At 49.0% G+C, this 16,454-nt stretch overlaps 6 protein-coding genes across 6 annotated transcripts; 1 reads left to right on the forward strand and 5 right to left on the reverse strand. All coding sequences in view use genetic code 12, as the record gives it.

Annotated features, from left to right (window-relative positions):
• Positions 1-23: 23 nt before the first annotated feature.
• Positions 24-1,424, reverse strand: FOB63_004271 (uncharacterized protein; the record flags this gene model as incomplete). Its single annotated transcript, XM_002614874.2, has 1 exon — positions 24-1,424. One exon carries the CDS (start codon positions 1,422-1,424, stop codon positions 24-26), a length of 1,401 nt encoding a protein of 466 aa, XP_002614920.2.
• A 1,348-nt stretch (positions 1,425-2,772) lies between these two features.
• SAM51 (Sam51p) lies at positions 2,773-4,167 on the reverse strand (the record flags this gene model as incomplete). Its single annotated transcript, XM_002614873.2, has 1 exon — positions 2,773-4,167. One exon carries the CDS (start codon positions 4,165-4,167, stop codon positions 2,773-2,775), a length of 1,395 nt encoding a protein of 464 aa, XP_002614919.2.
• A 1,132-nt stretch (positions 4,168-5,299) lies between these two features.
• Positions 5,300-6,349, reverse strand: THR1 (homoserine kinase; the record flags this gene model as incomplete). Its single annotated transcript, XM_002614872.2, has 1 exon — positions 5,300-6,349. The coding sequence occupies one exon, from the start codon at positions 6,347-6,349 to the stop codon at positions 5,300-5,302; it is 1,050 nt and encodes a 349-aa protein (XP_002614918.2).
• A 1,074-nt stretch (positions 6,350-7,423) lies between these two features.
• ERG11 (sterol 14-demethylase) lies at positions 7,424-9,001 on the reverse strand (the record flags this gene model as incomplete). The annotated part of the gene is made up of 1 exon (XM_002614870.2): positions 7,424-9,001. One exon carries the CDS (start codon positions 8,999-9,001, stop codon positions 7,424-7,426), a length of 1,578 nt encoding a protein of 525 aa, XP_002614916.2.
• A 1,944-nt stretch (positions 9,002-10,945) lies between these two features.
• On the reverse strand, positions 10,946-11,737 carry HMS1 (Hms1p; the record flags this gene model as incomplete). The annotated part of the gene is made up of 1 exon (XM_002614868.2): positions 10,946-11,737. The coding sequence occupies one exon, from the start codon at positions 11,735-11,737 to the stop codon at positions 10,946-10,948; it is 792 nt and encodes a 263-aa protein (XP_002614914.2).
• A 1,543-nt stretch (positions 11,738-13,280) lies between these two features.
• RMT2 (protein-arginine N5-methyltransferase) lies at positions 13,281-14,588 on the forward strand (the record flags this gene model as incomplete). Its single annotated transcript, XM_002614867.2, has 1 exon — positions 13,281-14,588. The coding sequence occupies one exon, from the start codon at positions 13,281-13,283 to the stop codon at positions 14,586-14,588; it is 1,308 nt and encodes a 435-aa protein (XP_002614913.2).
• Between the last annotated feature and the right edge of the window lie 1,866 nt (positions 14,589-16,454).

Here is a 16,454-nt window from a genome sequence, read left to right on the forward strand (position 1 = left end):
CCCACGTCGTGCGCTGCTCACTTCTACTGGAGCATCAGCTGGGCCTTTTTCTTGAGGCGCATTTCCAACCGTGTTTTCTCAAACGCCATCTTGGCGGCACGCGATTCCTCTGCCGTAGGCGGCATTGGCAGCGGCAGCGGCAGTGGCGTGTCCAACGACACTTTGGGCGAGTACGTGACGGAAACGCCGCCCAGCGCTCGTTTGCTGAGGCGCAGTCCCACTTCGTAGAGCTTCAAGTCGTTTTCGCGGCTCTGGTAGAGCATGTAGGCATCGTCAAAGAGCGAGTCGACAAAGTCGCGGTGGCTTGCTGTTTTGGCGCCGATCGGGTAGCGCAAGAGAAGCGTCAAGGCCTCGGAGAAGTCGCAGAGCATGAGCTCGCGCTTGATGTGGAGCAAGAGCACAATCACCAAGAAAATCGTGAGCTGGGGCACGCACGGCTTGGGCAGAAGCAGGTCTGCGGCCACGAGCCGGTCCCAGAGCTTGGAAATCAGCTCGACGTCGCCAAGCTCGCGCGCAAGAAGCAAGCGCAAGTAGCGAATGATCCAGAGCTGCGACTCGAGCCGGAGCTTGGTCACCAAGTTGTAGTGGACAAGCTGGTCCACCTTCATGAGGAGCGCATTGAACTGCTCCACCAGGAGCATGAGCTGCGCCTCGCTGGCGTAGAAGTCGCCCACCACGCCGCTGGCCACCACAAACCGGTTGAAAAGCGCAAAAACATCGTGCGCAAGATACTGGACGTCGTACAAGGCAAGCACAGCCCTGTCGTCGCTGGAGTAGTCGGTGGGAACCTCCACAGACTCGCGCGCCATGTTCCAGTAGATGAGGCCCAAGATCTCGTGCATGCCCTGCTTGTACCCGACCTGCGGGTTGCACTTGGCCCACACGTAGAGAATGGTGGCGATGTGGCGCCGGCGGTGCGTTTCAACGAAAAACTCCTCGCCGGGGAAAAGCCGCTGCACGTCGAGCACAATCGACCGGAGAAGCTCGCCGTCCACTTCTGTTTGGTCCACGGCCGCTTCCCGCCCTTGTGGCGCCAGCAGGAGCGGGTCCTCGTCCGCAGAGACCGCTGTCTTGGCTAGCTGCCTGCGCTGGGCCCTCTCGGCCTTGTCAGTCTTGCTTTTGTCACTTTCACTTTTGGACCTGGGTTCGGCAAGATCACACTCGTCGTCAAGAGCGTGCCACGGCACACGCATCTCGCGATTCTGTCGGAGCCCGTGATACACGGTCCGCAGCGTTCTGAGGCGCTCGTGCCACTCTCGCATGTTCAACGTTTCTGTGAGCGCACAAACCTTCCACACGAGAAGGCGGCTGAAAAAGGGCATGCGCCCGTACTTGCCCAGAACGGCCGCCTGCTTGAAGTCCGCCGTCGACCCTTTGTACTGTTCTATCGTCAATAGAACGTTCTCAATGATTTTATTGTCCATGGTGATGAAAGAGAAGGTGCGCGTTGCTTCGTTTAACGCCTAGTTATGAGCACACTGGAAAAAAGGTCATAACCAGGGCAAAATGCTTAAACGGCCATGTAACGGGGATTCACCGCCTTGTATGTGAAGTTGGCAGCGAATGTCGGGAATCCACAAAAACACAAAAAATGTTGGATGATATCACGCCAGCAGACGTCTTTTGACGAAACTGTAAGAACGCCTAGACTCAGCCGCACCATTCTGAAGCCTCATGCTCACACTTCTACATGTTTCAGGAAACATGGGCAATTCCAAAGTCTGAAGCCTCGCCCAGGAGCAGAAGTATACAACTAGCAGATATGGGATTATTCCTAGTAGTTTTTTTTGGTTTCAATCCGTTCTACTTTGATATAATTAGATGGTTGTGCTTCCTGAACACCATTTTGTCTTCCTACTCAGCTATTATGAGATGGAAAGTATTTCACCATGCCACCATAGTTATCTTCAACTCCACTTTATTATGTGGTAGTCGATTTCATCAGCCACCTTCTGAAACTATCTGGTCTACTGGACCTCTGCGACTATGATAGAAGTCGTCAACCATAAACTGATACGCCTGAATCAAGAAATAATCCTATATTCATGTTGGAAGTATACCAAGTGGCTGTGGTTCCTTTGTTGGAAATTTCAAATTGTTTTCAGTAAAAACCGATTTTTCAGAGCTTTACGAAGTTTTCCTTCAAGGACCACAGTGCATATTTTTCATATAAGTAGCCATTTGGAACACAAATCATGAACTAGCAGACTCAACCAATTAACTTCTAAAATTTTCTTATTTTATCATCATCAACTTTGCTCATTGAGATCCATAAATTCCATCATCTTCATCTTATACCATGTATATGAGGTTGTTTATCCATAGCGTAATATCTTTCATTTTTTCTACAAGAAGACCTACTTTGACTTTTTAGCACTTTTTTACCCGGTCTTAATTTACATTCCCACCAGGTCAGGTAAGTCACTCCTCCCTCTGCAATAACAGCATGTGATTTTTCCAAGCAGAACCACAACTAGTCCGAATACAAAGCCAGGAAGCTAGCCAGTCTTAGTCGTCACTATATAAGTCTACAACAACTCCTGGTATGCGTATAATCGAATATTTGTATACATCTTCCACGGAGGAAGTTCCCGCCTGAACGATTGGATCCATGAAATCCTAGAACTGCGATTGTCGCTTCATAATATCCCAGAACTGCGATTGTCGCTTCTTGATGTTTCCAGGAATCGAGTAGACCTCTCCAAGACGGTAATGCTTTTTGTTCTGACTGCGCCTTGCACAATGCCGATGACTGTCTTTCCCCTCCCCTGTCTAGTTCACACGAGTAGTCCCTCCAAGCGAAAGCTCCAACTGGAAACCGTCCCGGATACCGGCCACACTGCTGCTTTGGAGTCTCTGCGCCACAAAATAGCCCGCGTCCAAGCTTACCCACTCGTTAAAGTACCGAAGGCCTACGCCCGCGCTGCAGGCGCCGCTCTCCGCCAATAGATTGTCTCCCACGTTTCCCACGGCTCCGGTAGCATATAAGCGCAACGGACTGGTTTCGTTCGCTGGTTTTTCATGCACAAATGAAGGAATACGCGTGAAGAGCGACATTCCTGCTTTGTAGTACTGTGTTCCGCCGCTGGTGTTGACGCTGTTGCGAGCAAAACCAGGCAAGGACCCGATTCCGCCCAAGTAGAAGCGGTCGCACAAGTGCACACCAAAGGAGTTGCCCGCAGAGGCGTAGATGGCGCCGGCCTCAGAGAACAAGTGGGCGGTGAACCTGTTGCGCAAGAAGGATTTGTAGAGGTCGAGTTTTCCGGCAGTTTTGGCGAAAAATGCCTGACGTGTGCTGGTAGGTTCTTGTTCCTGGTCGGAGCTGATTTCGCTCGAAACAGTGGCAGTCACACCGTTGGCCGGGAACAGCTGGCCCAAGTAGCCCACGTTGGAAAACGAGAGACGGGCAAGGGCAGACGACTTGAGAAAGTCGCCCGCATGTTCCAGAAGATCGTCCTGGACGTCGTACACGGTCCGTTTCGTCAAGGCCAAACCGCCAAACACAGAAACGGTCTTGGCCGTGTTCAAGAATGACACGCCAAGAACACCTCCCGTGGCCTTGCTCAGACTTTGCTGCCACTGCTGGTTGTTGTCCTGTGACGAGTACAAGTCCACCAAGAACTTGTAGGCCGGGTTGCGCAAACCCAGCACGAGTCTCATGGTCGACACCAAGTGCTCGGCAGGCTTGTACGGCCTGTAGTTGACGCCGATTTTCACAAGCTCACCGTTGTGGTTGAAGTTGTTGTTGGTGTAGCCCAAATCAACCACAAGGTTGTCCTGCGTGTTGAAGCCCAACGTAGCGTCTCCAGAACTCAAGTCTCCCGCTTCAAGGTCGAAAACCACCCGCGTTGGAATGGGCTTGTCCTTGTTGTACGACTTGAGGTCCGGAACCAGATGCATGTAGTCCACGTGCACGGAAGGCGCCACAGACCGGAACACCAGCGCCTTTTGCAAGTTCCCGAAACAGTCTTCTGTCCGCTGCACCAATTGCTTCAACGTGTAGTCGCTCTCCTCTACCAAAGGCGCCAAGAGCTTGCCAAAAAACTCTCTGGAGAAGCTGTCTGCACCATTGACTTCCACTTTCGTCAAATAAACGGGCTGCGAGCCCGAGGAGCTTAGCGCATCCTGCTTGAGAATCTGCGTGGCTAAATGTTCGTTCAGAGACATTACAGTAGGAGAGTGAATGAGCCGCTCTGAAATCGGTGATTGGCTCTGGGGTCGTGCCGGGCACAATTTATTGTGGTTGTTCCAAATCTGTGGAGAAGCAGAGAGGAACTGTATTGCAGTGACGATGTAAAGAAGGACTCCACTCTAGAACGCCAATTTCTTGAAGTTGCGGTGGGCGCTTGAGACTACAGAGATCTCCTCTATGGTTGAATTTGCGAGCAAGCACCTATTGTGTCCCGAACAAGGCAGAAATTCGTTCCATATAAGTTCCAAATACAAACCTTGTTCTGAAAATGAAGACTAGAATCATTTCACACTTCTTTTGCCCTGGCCCGTGGGGCAAACAGGGCATTGGACCTTAAGTATGAGGAGGTACGGGTCCTGAGATGCTGGTGTATGGGTTTTTGAACACTTGGTGTACCGATGTTTAAGGATGTACTGATGTGTTATATATGGTGTATGGGTTTTTACAATTGAGATGTACGGGTGTTCAGTTGCATGGTGCATGACTATTTATGTGTTTGTGTACTCAATTTGCACTTTTTTGTCAACTACTTTCTTTTAGATAAATGGTTGGTCGATAAGATGAAAACGGAATGCAATCAGACTTTTGCGTGAAGAGATCCAAACATTGCAATTGAGCATACGTCTTAAGAGATCAATTTAAATTTAGCCTAACTTCTGGACAGTTTGAAAAAAGGGTCTTATTCAGCACATTCAACCGCTTCATCATGTATATTGTAGACATCTACTTTTGCCATTGAGTAACGAAGGAGCAATTCTGACCAAAGGACTACGTATGTGAATATTAAGGAATATTCTACACTGGCAGGTGAAGCCGGACCTTCGGGCCGTCTCTGAATCTAGGATAGGACACTGTCTTACACGTCTATCACTTTCTCGATTTTAGCCTGAGGCATTACAGAAACACACAAAGTGAAAACTTGTGGTCTCATTTCTGGCATTACAGAAAACCACAAAGTGTAAACTTGTGGTCTCATTTCTCCACTTTCTGTATTGGCCAAAACATCGAGATACGTCGAGGGATATTCACCATCCCATCACAAACCGTCCGTGTTTTGCAATCCGGTCTATGTATTCTATAGTGTGGCCACCGATGCTAGATTCTAAGTTACCTGCTGACAGTGGCACCGTCATAAGCCAAGTCTAAAAGCTTCCAGTCGCACACCACCCCGTTTTCCTTGAAAATGCCCACCACCTTTTGCGCAATGTCATCAAAGTTTTCTGTCGCCAAACACAAAATGGTGGGCCCAGCACCAGACAAGCAAATGCCGCACAAGCCTGGGTTCGAATCTGGAGTCACTTCGCTCAAAACTCTCTCGAGCCCCGGAATCAACTGTGCTCTGTAAGGCTGGTGGATCTTGTCTTTCATGGCCTCGTAGATCATGCGGTGGTTTGGCTTTTCAAGCGTCAAGGCCGTGGTTAAGATCGACAACCGCTGCAAGTTGAAGACAATGTCAGCCTTGGAGTACAGGTCAGGGAGGACGGCGCGAGCGTCGTCTGTTTTCACCTCAAACTGTGGTATTATGGTGACGCAGCGGATCTGATGGTTCCAGTTGTACTTCAAGTACTGGCCAATAGCGTTTGGCGGTGGCCGCTTTTCCACTTGCTCGCTGGGCGTGCTTTCCTTGGGCAAGATGTTTTCGAGCGGCAAGTTCTTCGCCTCTGTGTCTTCTGCGTTCATTTCACTCAAGTACGAGCCCACGAATCCTCCCAACATCGCCGCGGCAATGTTATCTGGATGTCTTTCTATGAGCAAAGCATAGTCGAGCATGCGCTCCTTGGAAAGGCCGAGCCCGGCAATCTCGTTGCCCAACATTATTCCGCCCACAATGGCAGCGCCCGAAGAACCCAAGCCCCGGCCCAATGGGATCGGATTGACCACATGGATGTGTGTTCCCAATGGGAACTTGTCCATTTTGTTGCAGCGCATGATGTACAAGGCGGTCTGAGTAACCAAGTTCTTCTCGCTTTGCAAGGGCACCCCACTCGCACCGTCGCCCTCGTAGCTGAGTTTGGCGTTGTACTTGTCTGCTGATGTGTCTACGTTCGGGTCGACCGAAACGTGGATTTCCAAAAAAAGGTTCAAGCCGATACCCAAAACATCAAAGCCCGGGCCGATGTTGGCGCTTGACGCTGGAACCTTGAGAGTAAAAGACATGGAAACCTCGACTGTTTTTTCCCGACTGTTATGGAAATTTCTTTTCTTTTTCGCTTGGCTTATGTGCTTGAGTCATTGGTGCTGCACCCGTACACCGTGCATGATAGCCATTGTCAAATATGTGGGTAATTTTGAAAATATGGCATGTAACGGAAATTTTCCAGAGAGGGCAGTTTTAGAGTTACAAAGGACCTACTCGATATATGATGGGGTCTTTTTTGTGCTTGACTTCTAGCATTTTAGGCGGAGTGACTACTTTTCGCGGAAAGGTGATAAGATATAGACTGAGGAACGACGAAAATACTGCGCCTTTTTTCTTTGAACGTGTTGATTTTCATTTTTAGTTATTCGTAGTTTGCCAAAAAGGAAGGAGGGCATATGGACACTGTAGTCCTAATTCAGGTCTTGACACAATTGGCGATTTCAGGATTCTTAATCACTTTGCAATGGAAGATGAAAAATAGACAGACCTGTGCTCTAGGCCAAATATTCTCCGCTCTGGCTAAATCCTCCGTTCAAAGTTCTGTGGTGTGATGGCAGTCATGGACATCTGAACAGACTTAAAAGGTGTAGAGGACTTAATCAGCGACATTTCGGTAGATGAATAAATGGTAGTGTTCGTGGTCCCTACAGCTTTTACTATCATCCATAAAACTCTAAATTTTTACTATAAATCAAGACGAACGCTGAAACCAATGAAAAATCGTTGAAAGTGGTACTATCTTTGCAGAAACAAGCTCTGCATGAACTCCAGGATTCTTATAAATAATTTGCGCCGCTACAGAAGATATGTATACTAGAAAAAACACTGGGATCGTGGCAAGCTTGACTATCGTATAGTCACCTAAGTGGAGCCACTATAATAAGTCAATTGTATTTCCAAATCTGGATACTTAAGTCATTCCAGTACACGAATACATCCAGCTTCTTACACGAATGTATCCAGCTTCTTTACACGAATGCATCCAGCTTCTTTACACGAATGCATCCAGCTTACGCGAACCTCATGGTCTACTGTGCTCAAAGACGTGGGATGTCTTACATATAGTACGCTAAGTCGTCAGATGTCTAGAACTAAATAACACACGTTTCTCTCTTTTCCCAAACAATTTCTGCAGGCGCCATAGGCAACGTCACCATTGATTGGTAATCCACATCAGGCAAAGAGTGGCCCTTGGCGTAATGCCACTTGATGTTGTATACGTAGGTGGCCAAAATGGTGCCCAACTGCACGTAGGCAAACTGCTCTCCGATACAGCGGTGTCTTCCTCCGCCAAAAGGCAAGTATGGGGAAGAAACACCCTTTGTGATTTTGCCAAAACCGTAGTCGACAGCATCTCCCTCAGACACAGAGGAGGCCCAGTCGTTGTCCCATCTGTGGGGGTCGAAGGTGTCTGCTTTAGGGAACCATCTTTCCGAGGTCTGGGCGTAACCAGGCGAAACCAACACATGGTGGCCCTTTGGAACCACATAGCTGGTGTTGGGCACCACCAAGTTGTGCTTGACTTTTCTGAAGATCGAGTGCAAAGGCATGTGGAGACGCAACGTTTCCTTGATGGTTTGGTTGACCAAGTGCATTTCCTGCAAATCTTCGTACGACAAGTCGGTGATCTTGCCGCCCTTTTTGGTCAACACGCTGAGCACTTCGTTGTACAATTCTTCCTGGAGCTCTGGCTTTTCGGCCAAGTGCAACAAGAACCACGCAGATGTGGCGGCAGACGTGTGCTGACCGCCCATCAAAACACCAATCAACAAGTTGGCGATCTCCTGGTCGGTCATTTTCACGCCGTCCTTGTAGGTGGAGTTGAGCATGAGCGAGTCGATCAAGTCTCTGTCTGGCACGATGTCGCCCGACTTTCTTCTGTCGTTAATCAACGACATGTATGTGGCGGAGATCTTTCTCTGCGCCTCGTCTCTGCGTTTGTAGGCAGGCAAGGGCAAGTGGGGGAAAACGAAGTTGATGGGCGTGAAGCCCTTGTCCAAGTCCGAGTACAACTGCGCAAAGGAGGTGTCGAAACGGGCTCTCATGTCGTCACCCATCAAAGACTTGGACGCGGTCAAAATGGTCAATTCCGGCTGGGTTTTCATCACGTTGGCCACGCCGCTGTTGCGCTCGGTCATGCTGAAGTCCAGGCACGACTTGAAGTAGTCAAGGATCTCCTCCTGGATGCGAGGAACGTACTTCTGGAACGAGTCCTTGGTCAAGGCAAACTTGGCAAACTTCTTTTGCTCCATCAACCGGTGGTTGGGGCAGTCGTAGATCACACCTTTGCCGAACACAGGCGTGGTCAAGTGGCTGTAGGCCTCTTCGGCGGAAACGTCCGCAAGCTTCGAGTTCAACACAAACTCATGGCCCTTTGGGCCCAAGTACACCGTCATCACACGGCCCAACAACATGAAGGCAAACACATCGCCGTATTTCTCTCTGCAGCTCTCGAAAAACTCGTAAGGCTGCATACCATAGGGAATGGCCGAGCCGAACCACGGAATCCAGTGGAAAACCATTGGCGCCCGGTCTTTTCTCAAGGAATACACAAACTGCCACAACACATTGAACACGATGGGCGTGAACACCAAAAGCGCGATTTTGGACAAAAGTCCAAGCAGACAAAACTGCGCGTAGCCCCAAGCGACGTACTCTGCCAAAGCCATAGCGGATACTGGAAGAGATTTTTTTTTTGTCGACTCACCAATGTCATATATACTGTTGGTAAGGCTATACGATGGTGCACGGGTGTGCGCGCGTCTGGGGCTATGATAGAGATGCCGATAGAGCTGGTTGGCGAAAGAGAGGCGGGAAAAAAGCGGGAGAAAGGGGAAACGGGGCAGAAAAGGGTGAACGACATTTCTGTTTGTGGGGCCTGTTCCGTTTTGCCTCCTCTTGCTCCGTTCGTGTTTATGCCATCGTATGAGCGCATCGCCAGAGATGTCGTGTACTGCACACAACGTAAGCAGTATCGTCGCGCTTTCGACTGGCTCAGGCCATCTTTAGCGACATAAACGAAGGAAAAGAGAAGAGAAGAGGAATAGAGAAAAATGAACAAGAGCAGAGAAAAGAGAAAATTACGGAATTAGTAATGGACCTCGAAGGATTGAGCAATGCTCATGATTTTTTTTCTGGCTTTGTTTCCACTTTTCTCATCTATGGATACATCGCCTTTGTAGCCGTTAGAGGTGCAGGTGGGCCTATGATGAATATGCGCTTACAAGTTCCACTGGACGAACAATGCTAAAAGGGCTGAGCAGGTAGATATATGGCAGAACATACGATTTGAAAGCCTAATGGGAATTGTAAGACTTGGAGATGTCGTGACCTAGAACCAAGAGTGTTTGGATTGCTCCTAGAATTTCCATTGTGATGGTATGACTTGGGTAATCTTGGATCAACAGCAGCACGTAATTTTTCAATCGTGTAATGAATGGCACGTCTCTGTTTTGCGGAAACAGAAATCCTCGTACATCTTCTGCATGCTAACGTCTGGAATCGTTGATTCTAATATGTGGAGATACGGAATTGGGAGATATCGGATTTCCATGGTGCCACCGTCTTGATCGGAATAGAAAATCGACAACTTGAAGATCCTCGTGAACTTCATTTGCCTTTTGCGTCTCGGTGAATCGAATTGGAGACGAATGAGTTTAGCATTGTTCCCTCCGAAACAAGCTTTGGCCCAGTCTCATGGAGTATTATCGCAGACTCGATCGATTCTAAACTTCATCATCAACAAGTCTACTGAACGACATTCTTGTAAGTACTTTTTTATATAATTGGGCATCACTAGCATATAGTATAGGATGGCATCGATTATACTCGCAGATTGGGAAGTTGTCACAGACCATTGAACGAGATAAGCACTTAATAGTATCAAAGGTTTCCAAAAAACAAAGTCTGTCTCGGTGTATTCAGCCACATTGATTGGCCAGTGTGATCATTTAGGACATCGGTCCATACATAGTCTCACGTATACGAGCAGCAGACTGTTGTAAGTACTGACCAATTAATAGACTTTGGAAGACTCAAGCTTAGGCAGCGCCATGTAGAAGGCAAATGAAGGAGGTTAAAAAGACAAATGCTGAACTGGTCAAGTCTAGTTTAATTCTAAAGAACTAAAGGGAAGTAAATGGCAAAGAGCGTTACCTTGATTGCAGACATATCAGATAAAATCCAGCTACGTTTCAAACTGAGGAAGACTAGATTGATGAAATGAACATAGATATACGTCTTACAGTCAAGTCCGAGACAAATGTACTTAATAGATACATTTAGTGTTCTGTAGATGGAAGGCTACACAATAGTTCATTCTTGACTATTCATTCGCTGGTTTGGTATTTAATCTGGTAAGCGGAGACTTTTAGTCAGCCATTAGGTCACGTAGCGCAATATATGGGTCAATATATCAACGTCAATAAAATAAATCTCAATGCATCGCTGACAGCCCTCGCTCAATGCTGTCAGGCTCACTAGGCACTCACCTGTTCTAGACGTCAGAATCACAATTAATCATCTTTCCAATCACAATCATCTTTCCAATCACAATCATCTTTCACAATCACAATCAATCATCACAATCATCTTTCATCACTCTAGATCCCATGCTAGTCGTAGCGGTCGAGCATGGACTCGTCGAGCACAATGCCCAACATGCGAGCCCGCTCCACCAACTGGTAGCGCTCGGCCTTCATGCGGTCGTTCTTGCGCTCCAAAAACTTGATGTACTCCACGCTCTTGGTGAGAATGGTGCCCTTGTTGAGCTTGCGCGCCGGCTCCAAGCCTTCAAGGTCCTCGTGCGCCTCGAGGTCCGGCGAGTACTCGTACTCGTCGTCGTCGTCCTCGTCGTCCGAGCGCGTCTTGGACTTTTTGCGCGCAAGCACTCGTAGCGTGGGCACGGCGTTCTGGAGCGCCGTGAACTTGTCGTTGATTTTGTTGCGGTACCGCTGCTCAATCACGTTGTGGGCGGACTTGGTGCGCGGGCGCGCGGCCGCTGCCTGGGGGCCGCCATTGGGGCCGCCATTAGGCACGCCATTAGGCGCGCCGTTCTGCCCGGGCGGCCCGTTGGGCGTGGCCAGCTCGCGCAGCGACGGCTGGTCGTCGCGCCACTCGCGCTTCACCGGCATCATGTTGAGGAGCGGGCTGCCAAACGCGTTGTAGGCGGGCGCGCCTGCCATGGCGCCGCCAGGGGAAACGGGCGCCAACGGGTCTTGCAAGCCGGCAAACGCCAACTGGTCGTAGGGCTGGGGCGGGTTGTGGGCGTAGTCAAACATGTCCACGCGCTGGTCGAGCTCCGGCTGGAGCTTTGGGTACGAGAGATCGAGCGGCTCGAGCTCTTTGGGGGACTTGGGTTTGTCGCTGAAGAATGTCACCTGGCCAGGATTATACTGCTTTGACATGGTGGTACATGGTGGAGGGAAGAGGGAGAAACAACGGGAGAAGACGCTGGCAGAGGGCCCTTTTTTCTTTTCAGCTGGGTGGTTGGGACCGGGCTTTTTCTGCTTCTTGAACAAATCAACCTCGCTTGGCCATGCCTGTATCTATAGCCAGGGAATCGTATGATTTCTGGCACGCACTGCCCTCGGATGTCGCCGGCCGGCTCTGCCTCGACGCCCGCTATTTTTGACGCGCAGCGCAGCGCACGTGACCAGCACCCCCGGTTCTCACCCACCTCTTCTCCTACCGGCCCCCACTCCCTCTCCCGCCGCCTCTGCCGGCCCCGTCCGCCTGGCCCTCGGCTCATCTGTCCCAATTCTGCACCTGATCCACTGGCGCCTTTTTCCCGCCTCTGCTGCTGTCCGGCGTTTTAGTCTTGCTTGGTCACGCCACTGGTCGAAAATGAGTCTTCTGGTCACGTGCCCCGCGCGCCGCTGCTCCAAACGCCTCTTCGCCAGCTTCGGCCAATGCCGGTCGTCGGGCGGGGCCGGGTGCTGCTGTGGTAGACGCCGCTTTCTCTGCCGTTCGCTTAGCCGGATGCACATCTTCTCTTGTTTTCCCTTTTGCTTCTGCTGGATTTGCCCAATGGACAGTGTCCTGCAGACAAGACAGGCGCTTCTTGGCTCTCCACAAATGCCTACAGAACAATAGAAGAGACGATGGACGGTGGCGTAATTGGGTTTATTTTTGTCTGGTGACTGTTATTAGCTGCTCGTATGGTCGTACTGGTGGCCAGACCCTGAGACAGACCTGAATAGACAGGCCTGAATAGACAGACCTGAATAGACAGACCTGAATAGACAGACCTCGGGATGTCACTCTTGCTGACAACAAGATAAATGGATTGAGGCTTGATGGCTTGAGACTTGAGTTGGCTTGTAGTGAAGACAGCCAGGGTATCTTTCCTCGTTCCTGATTTTACATCTTTTGTCACATTTATGGTTAATGATTTATGCGTTTATGGTTTATGGTTTATGGTTTGTGTTTGGTTTTCTTGACCAATTTCCTAGGCACATGTCTGATGGGACGAAGGTGTTGATGACGAAGATGCTTTGGGATAGATTCTTGGATCAAATGCAAAAAATCAAATACTACAGACTTCTTATCAGTGTTTTGGACCAGCTCTTCGATTCCTCCACAGATAATATGGCCAGACTAGCTACAAGATACGTTTCCAACGCAATACAGACGCATCGCTAAGTATTAAGATCTTTAGTCTCCATGTCCTAGTGCACAGTTGTCTAGGCATAAATTTGTCATAACCCTCTCTGTCTATCAAAAAATTCTCTCTCCTAACATAACGTCTCTCCTAAAAGGACGTCTTCTCTCCTAACACAACGTCCCTTGTCCCTTCTCTCTGTACCAATCTCCAATCTCCCATCCCACAACTTTCCTCCTCCTAGACCCTCTCCTTTCCAACATCTCCTCTATCACCACTTGCACCTACCATAAATGTGTGGATGGGCATCGCGCCTGCATACTCCATCCAACTACTACTTCTTCAACATGTCTGACCTCCACGACTTGTGCCGTTTCTCGAGCCGGCCGATCGGCCCCGAGACCGTGGAGAAGGTGCGTTACTACTTGAGCAACGGAATCCCCGCCACCTACACTGTGGAAGAGGCGTACAACTACACGCATGGAATCGAGCAGGACGCCGAGTCCACAACCACACCTTTGCACTTGATCGCGACACATTTGCCTGAGGATGCGACGGCCGCCGAGTTGGAGACCGTGGGCGACATTGTCGCTGCGCTTTTGGAGTACGGCGCCGGCTGGTGTCTTACAGATGTGAACAACGACACTCCAGGGTGCATTTTGATCCGCAGAGGGTTTAAGGCGACGCCGATCTACGAGCAGATAGTGGACGCGGGGGTGCGGGCGGAGTTGTTGTTGCGCAAGGTTTCTGAGTATGATATGGAGGTGCTCAGCGAGGACGAGTGGCCAGAGGAGATGGAGAAGGAAGAGGAGGAGAAGAAGGAAAATGAAGAGAAGGAAGTGAAGGAGGAAAATGAAGAGAAGAAAGAGGAAGAGAAAAATGAAGAGAAGACTGAGGAAGAGAAGAAAAATGAAGAGAAGAAAGAGGAGAAGAAAGACGAAGAGGAAAAGCTCGATCCCTCGCACAACCAGCACGCATACCTCAACACCAAGCTCGAGTACAAAGACGGCGCTCTTGTCACGGAGCAAAACCAGGACGGCGTCATGATGGACTGGGAAACCGACCTCATGCGCCTTGGCTGCGAGTCGCTCTTCAAAGGAGCCTCGTCCGACCTGGAAGTCAACATCTTGAACATCGGCTTCGGCATGGGCATCATCGACACCATGATCAACGCCAAAAACCCCACCAAGCATTACATCTGCGAGGCGCATCCGGACGTGCTTCGCAAGTTGAAGGAAGACGGCTGGTACGAGAAGCCGAACGTGGTTATTCTCGAAGGCAGATGGCAGGAGCAGTTGGATGCCTTGTTGAGTGCCGGAAACGTCTACTTCAACGGCATCTACTACGACACTTTCTCCGAACACTACCAAGACATGCTAGAGCTTTTCGATTATGTGGTGGGCCTCTTGAAGCCCCACGGCGTTTTCTCCTTCTTCAACGGCTTGGGCGCCGATCGCCAGGTCATCTATGAGGTGTACAAAAAACTTGTCGAAATCGACTTGGCCAACTACGGTCTCCGGTGTGACTTTATTGAGGTCGAGGTTCCTCCAGAGACGATGAAAAAGGGCGACACCAGCGTGTGGGATGGCATAAGAAGACCGTACTGGCTGTGCCCCACCTTCTACCATCCGGAGGCCCGTTTTATTGACGTGTAGATGACTCAATAAGTAGAAAAAATAAAGAAGGCTGAATTAGTAGAAAAATAAAGAAGCAGAAATACGTGTGCATCAGGTAGAACTTGTAGGAAGTAGCAGAAGCAACATGGGTTCCCGGATCATCGTCTGGCGTCATCTATTTACGTCTAGACCTTCCGGTAACCAGAAAATATCAACCCCCGGTATATTTTATTACCCTCGGCAAGAACGGGACTCTTCCATCTCATTGCATTCTCGTGCCATGATTCAGCAGAGAACATTGATTCGATATTTACCTGATCAAAATAGAAAATGTAAATATTTTTCAACACCCACGAGTCTGAGACAAAGAGAAGTACAGTCAGCGACGGTTCCAGGAAAATATAGAAGTCCTAAAAATGCAGTGCTAGAAATAGACACCAAGGTCATACATTTTTCATTGCTAAGAAGATTAGCCCAAGAACCGCATAGAATCACACGCCATTCAAATAGCTACGCCAACTCCCTTTTCTTTTTCTTCACTATTTTGCTGACTTGTCGCATTCGGAAACTCGATGCGTCTCTTATGTTTGGTATTTCTAACCACCCGAAAATCCTCTGTAGATATTTTTCAAACAAATAGCTTGGCTGGGTCTAGAACAGGTAAGCAGAAACTGTAAGCGTTGATGCTTGCCGGATGAGAAATAATGCTTTCACATTTGCTGATTTTTCAATTTCTCTCAAAACCATTTGTCGATAAAGTGACCCGTGCAGCTTACCGTAGTTGAAGCATCTAGAGCTTTTCTCTCGCCCCCATGTTTCTCGAAATTGCCGGTGCTTGTATTCCGGTGAAGTACGACATCATTCGAAGCAAAATTAAGCTACTGGAACAGGATTTACATGACTCCCGGCTAATCAAACATGACGTCTTGGGTTTGAAAAATTCTACGAGCTGCGGTTTAGCGACTCTTCATAGACTGGAGGAAATACAAAGGTTTGACAAAATATGACTTGGTAAGGTAAATTGGACAAATTGAAGTGGAGAACTGATTATCAAAGTAAACATCTGGACTTTAGATCTCATGACTTGGAAGTGTATTTTGTCCGTTTTAATCTGAAGTCTAGCCATAAAATTTATCACCCGAACTCAGATCTTGGGAAATCGAGCTCCTCAACAGTACTAAGAAACCGCCATAGGACGCAAATTCAGATATGAGTAAAGTGGTTATGATTTGGATTACATGTATTCTAGCACTTTCGAAGAATTATGACAGCACTGGCACACGAAGAAACATGATTACAGATTCTAATGCGCTCAACGTGTGAAACAGAAAGTCTTCAGAATGGAAAAATAAAGAGAGAAAACAGAACAACCGAGAATCTCACAATGAGATGTCATGAGGTCGCTTCTGTGTCCGTCGACTTTCGCTAAATTGTGGGATTTGTCATCAAGCCAAATACTGAGTTAAACGCACGAATTTATTTTGCCACCGTCTTTATGGGCCATTAGTGGACAAAACACCCGTACACCAGCTTACCTCGGGCGTGGGAGCCCCTCTGAAAATGCACGAAACCCTTCTCTAGGGTGAAAGGAAAGGTATCATCTAAGTGCTGCGAGGGTACAGAGCCACGCAAGGTCTTTTCTTTCGGATTTTAAGGCTGGAAGCGGAGACAGTGTGGTGGTGGATATGGTCACGTGACCATACACGTGACCCACTCCAACGTCCCATTTCCCCCCATCCCATTTCCTCCCCATCCCATTTGCTCCCATTCATTCCTATTCGTCTCTGCCTATCACTGTTCTGGCGGCTGGCCCGCGTGTCTGACTAAGCGTGCCACTGTATCCAGTCGCGCTCTTCGTACTAGTATCCACTACCTAGTATCCACTACTAGTATCTACTAGTACAC

This window comes from Clavispora lusitaniae (genome assembly GCF_014636115.1).
Source record: "Clavispora lusitaniae strain FDAARGOS_655 chromosome Unknown tig00000187_pilon, whole genome shotgun sequence".
In the NCBI taxonomy this organism is placed as follows: Eukaryota; Fungi; Ascomycota; class Pichiomycetes; order Serinales; family Metschnikowiaceae; genus Clavispora; species Clavispora lusitaniae.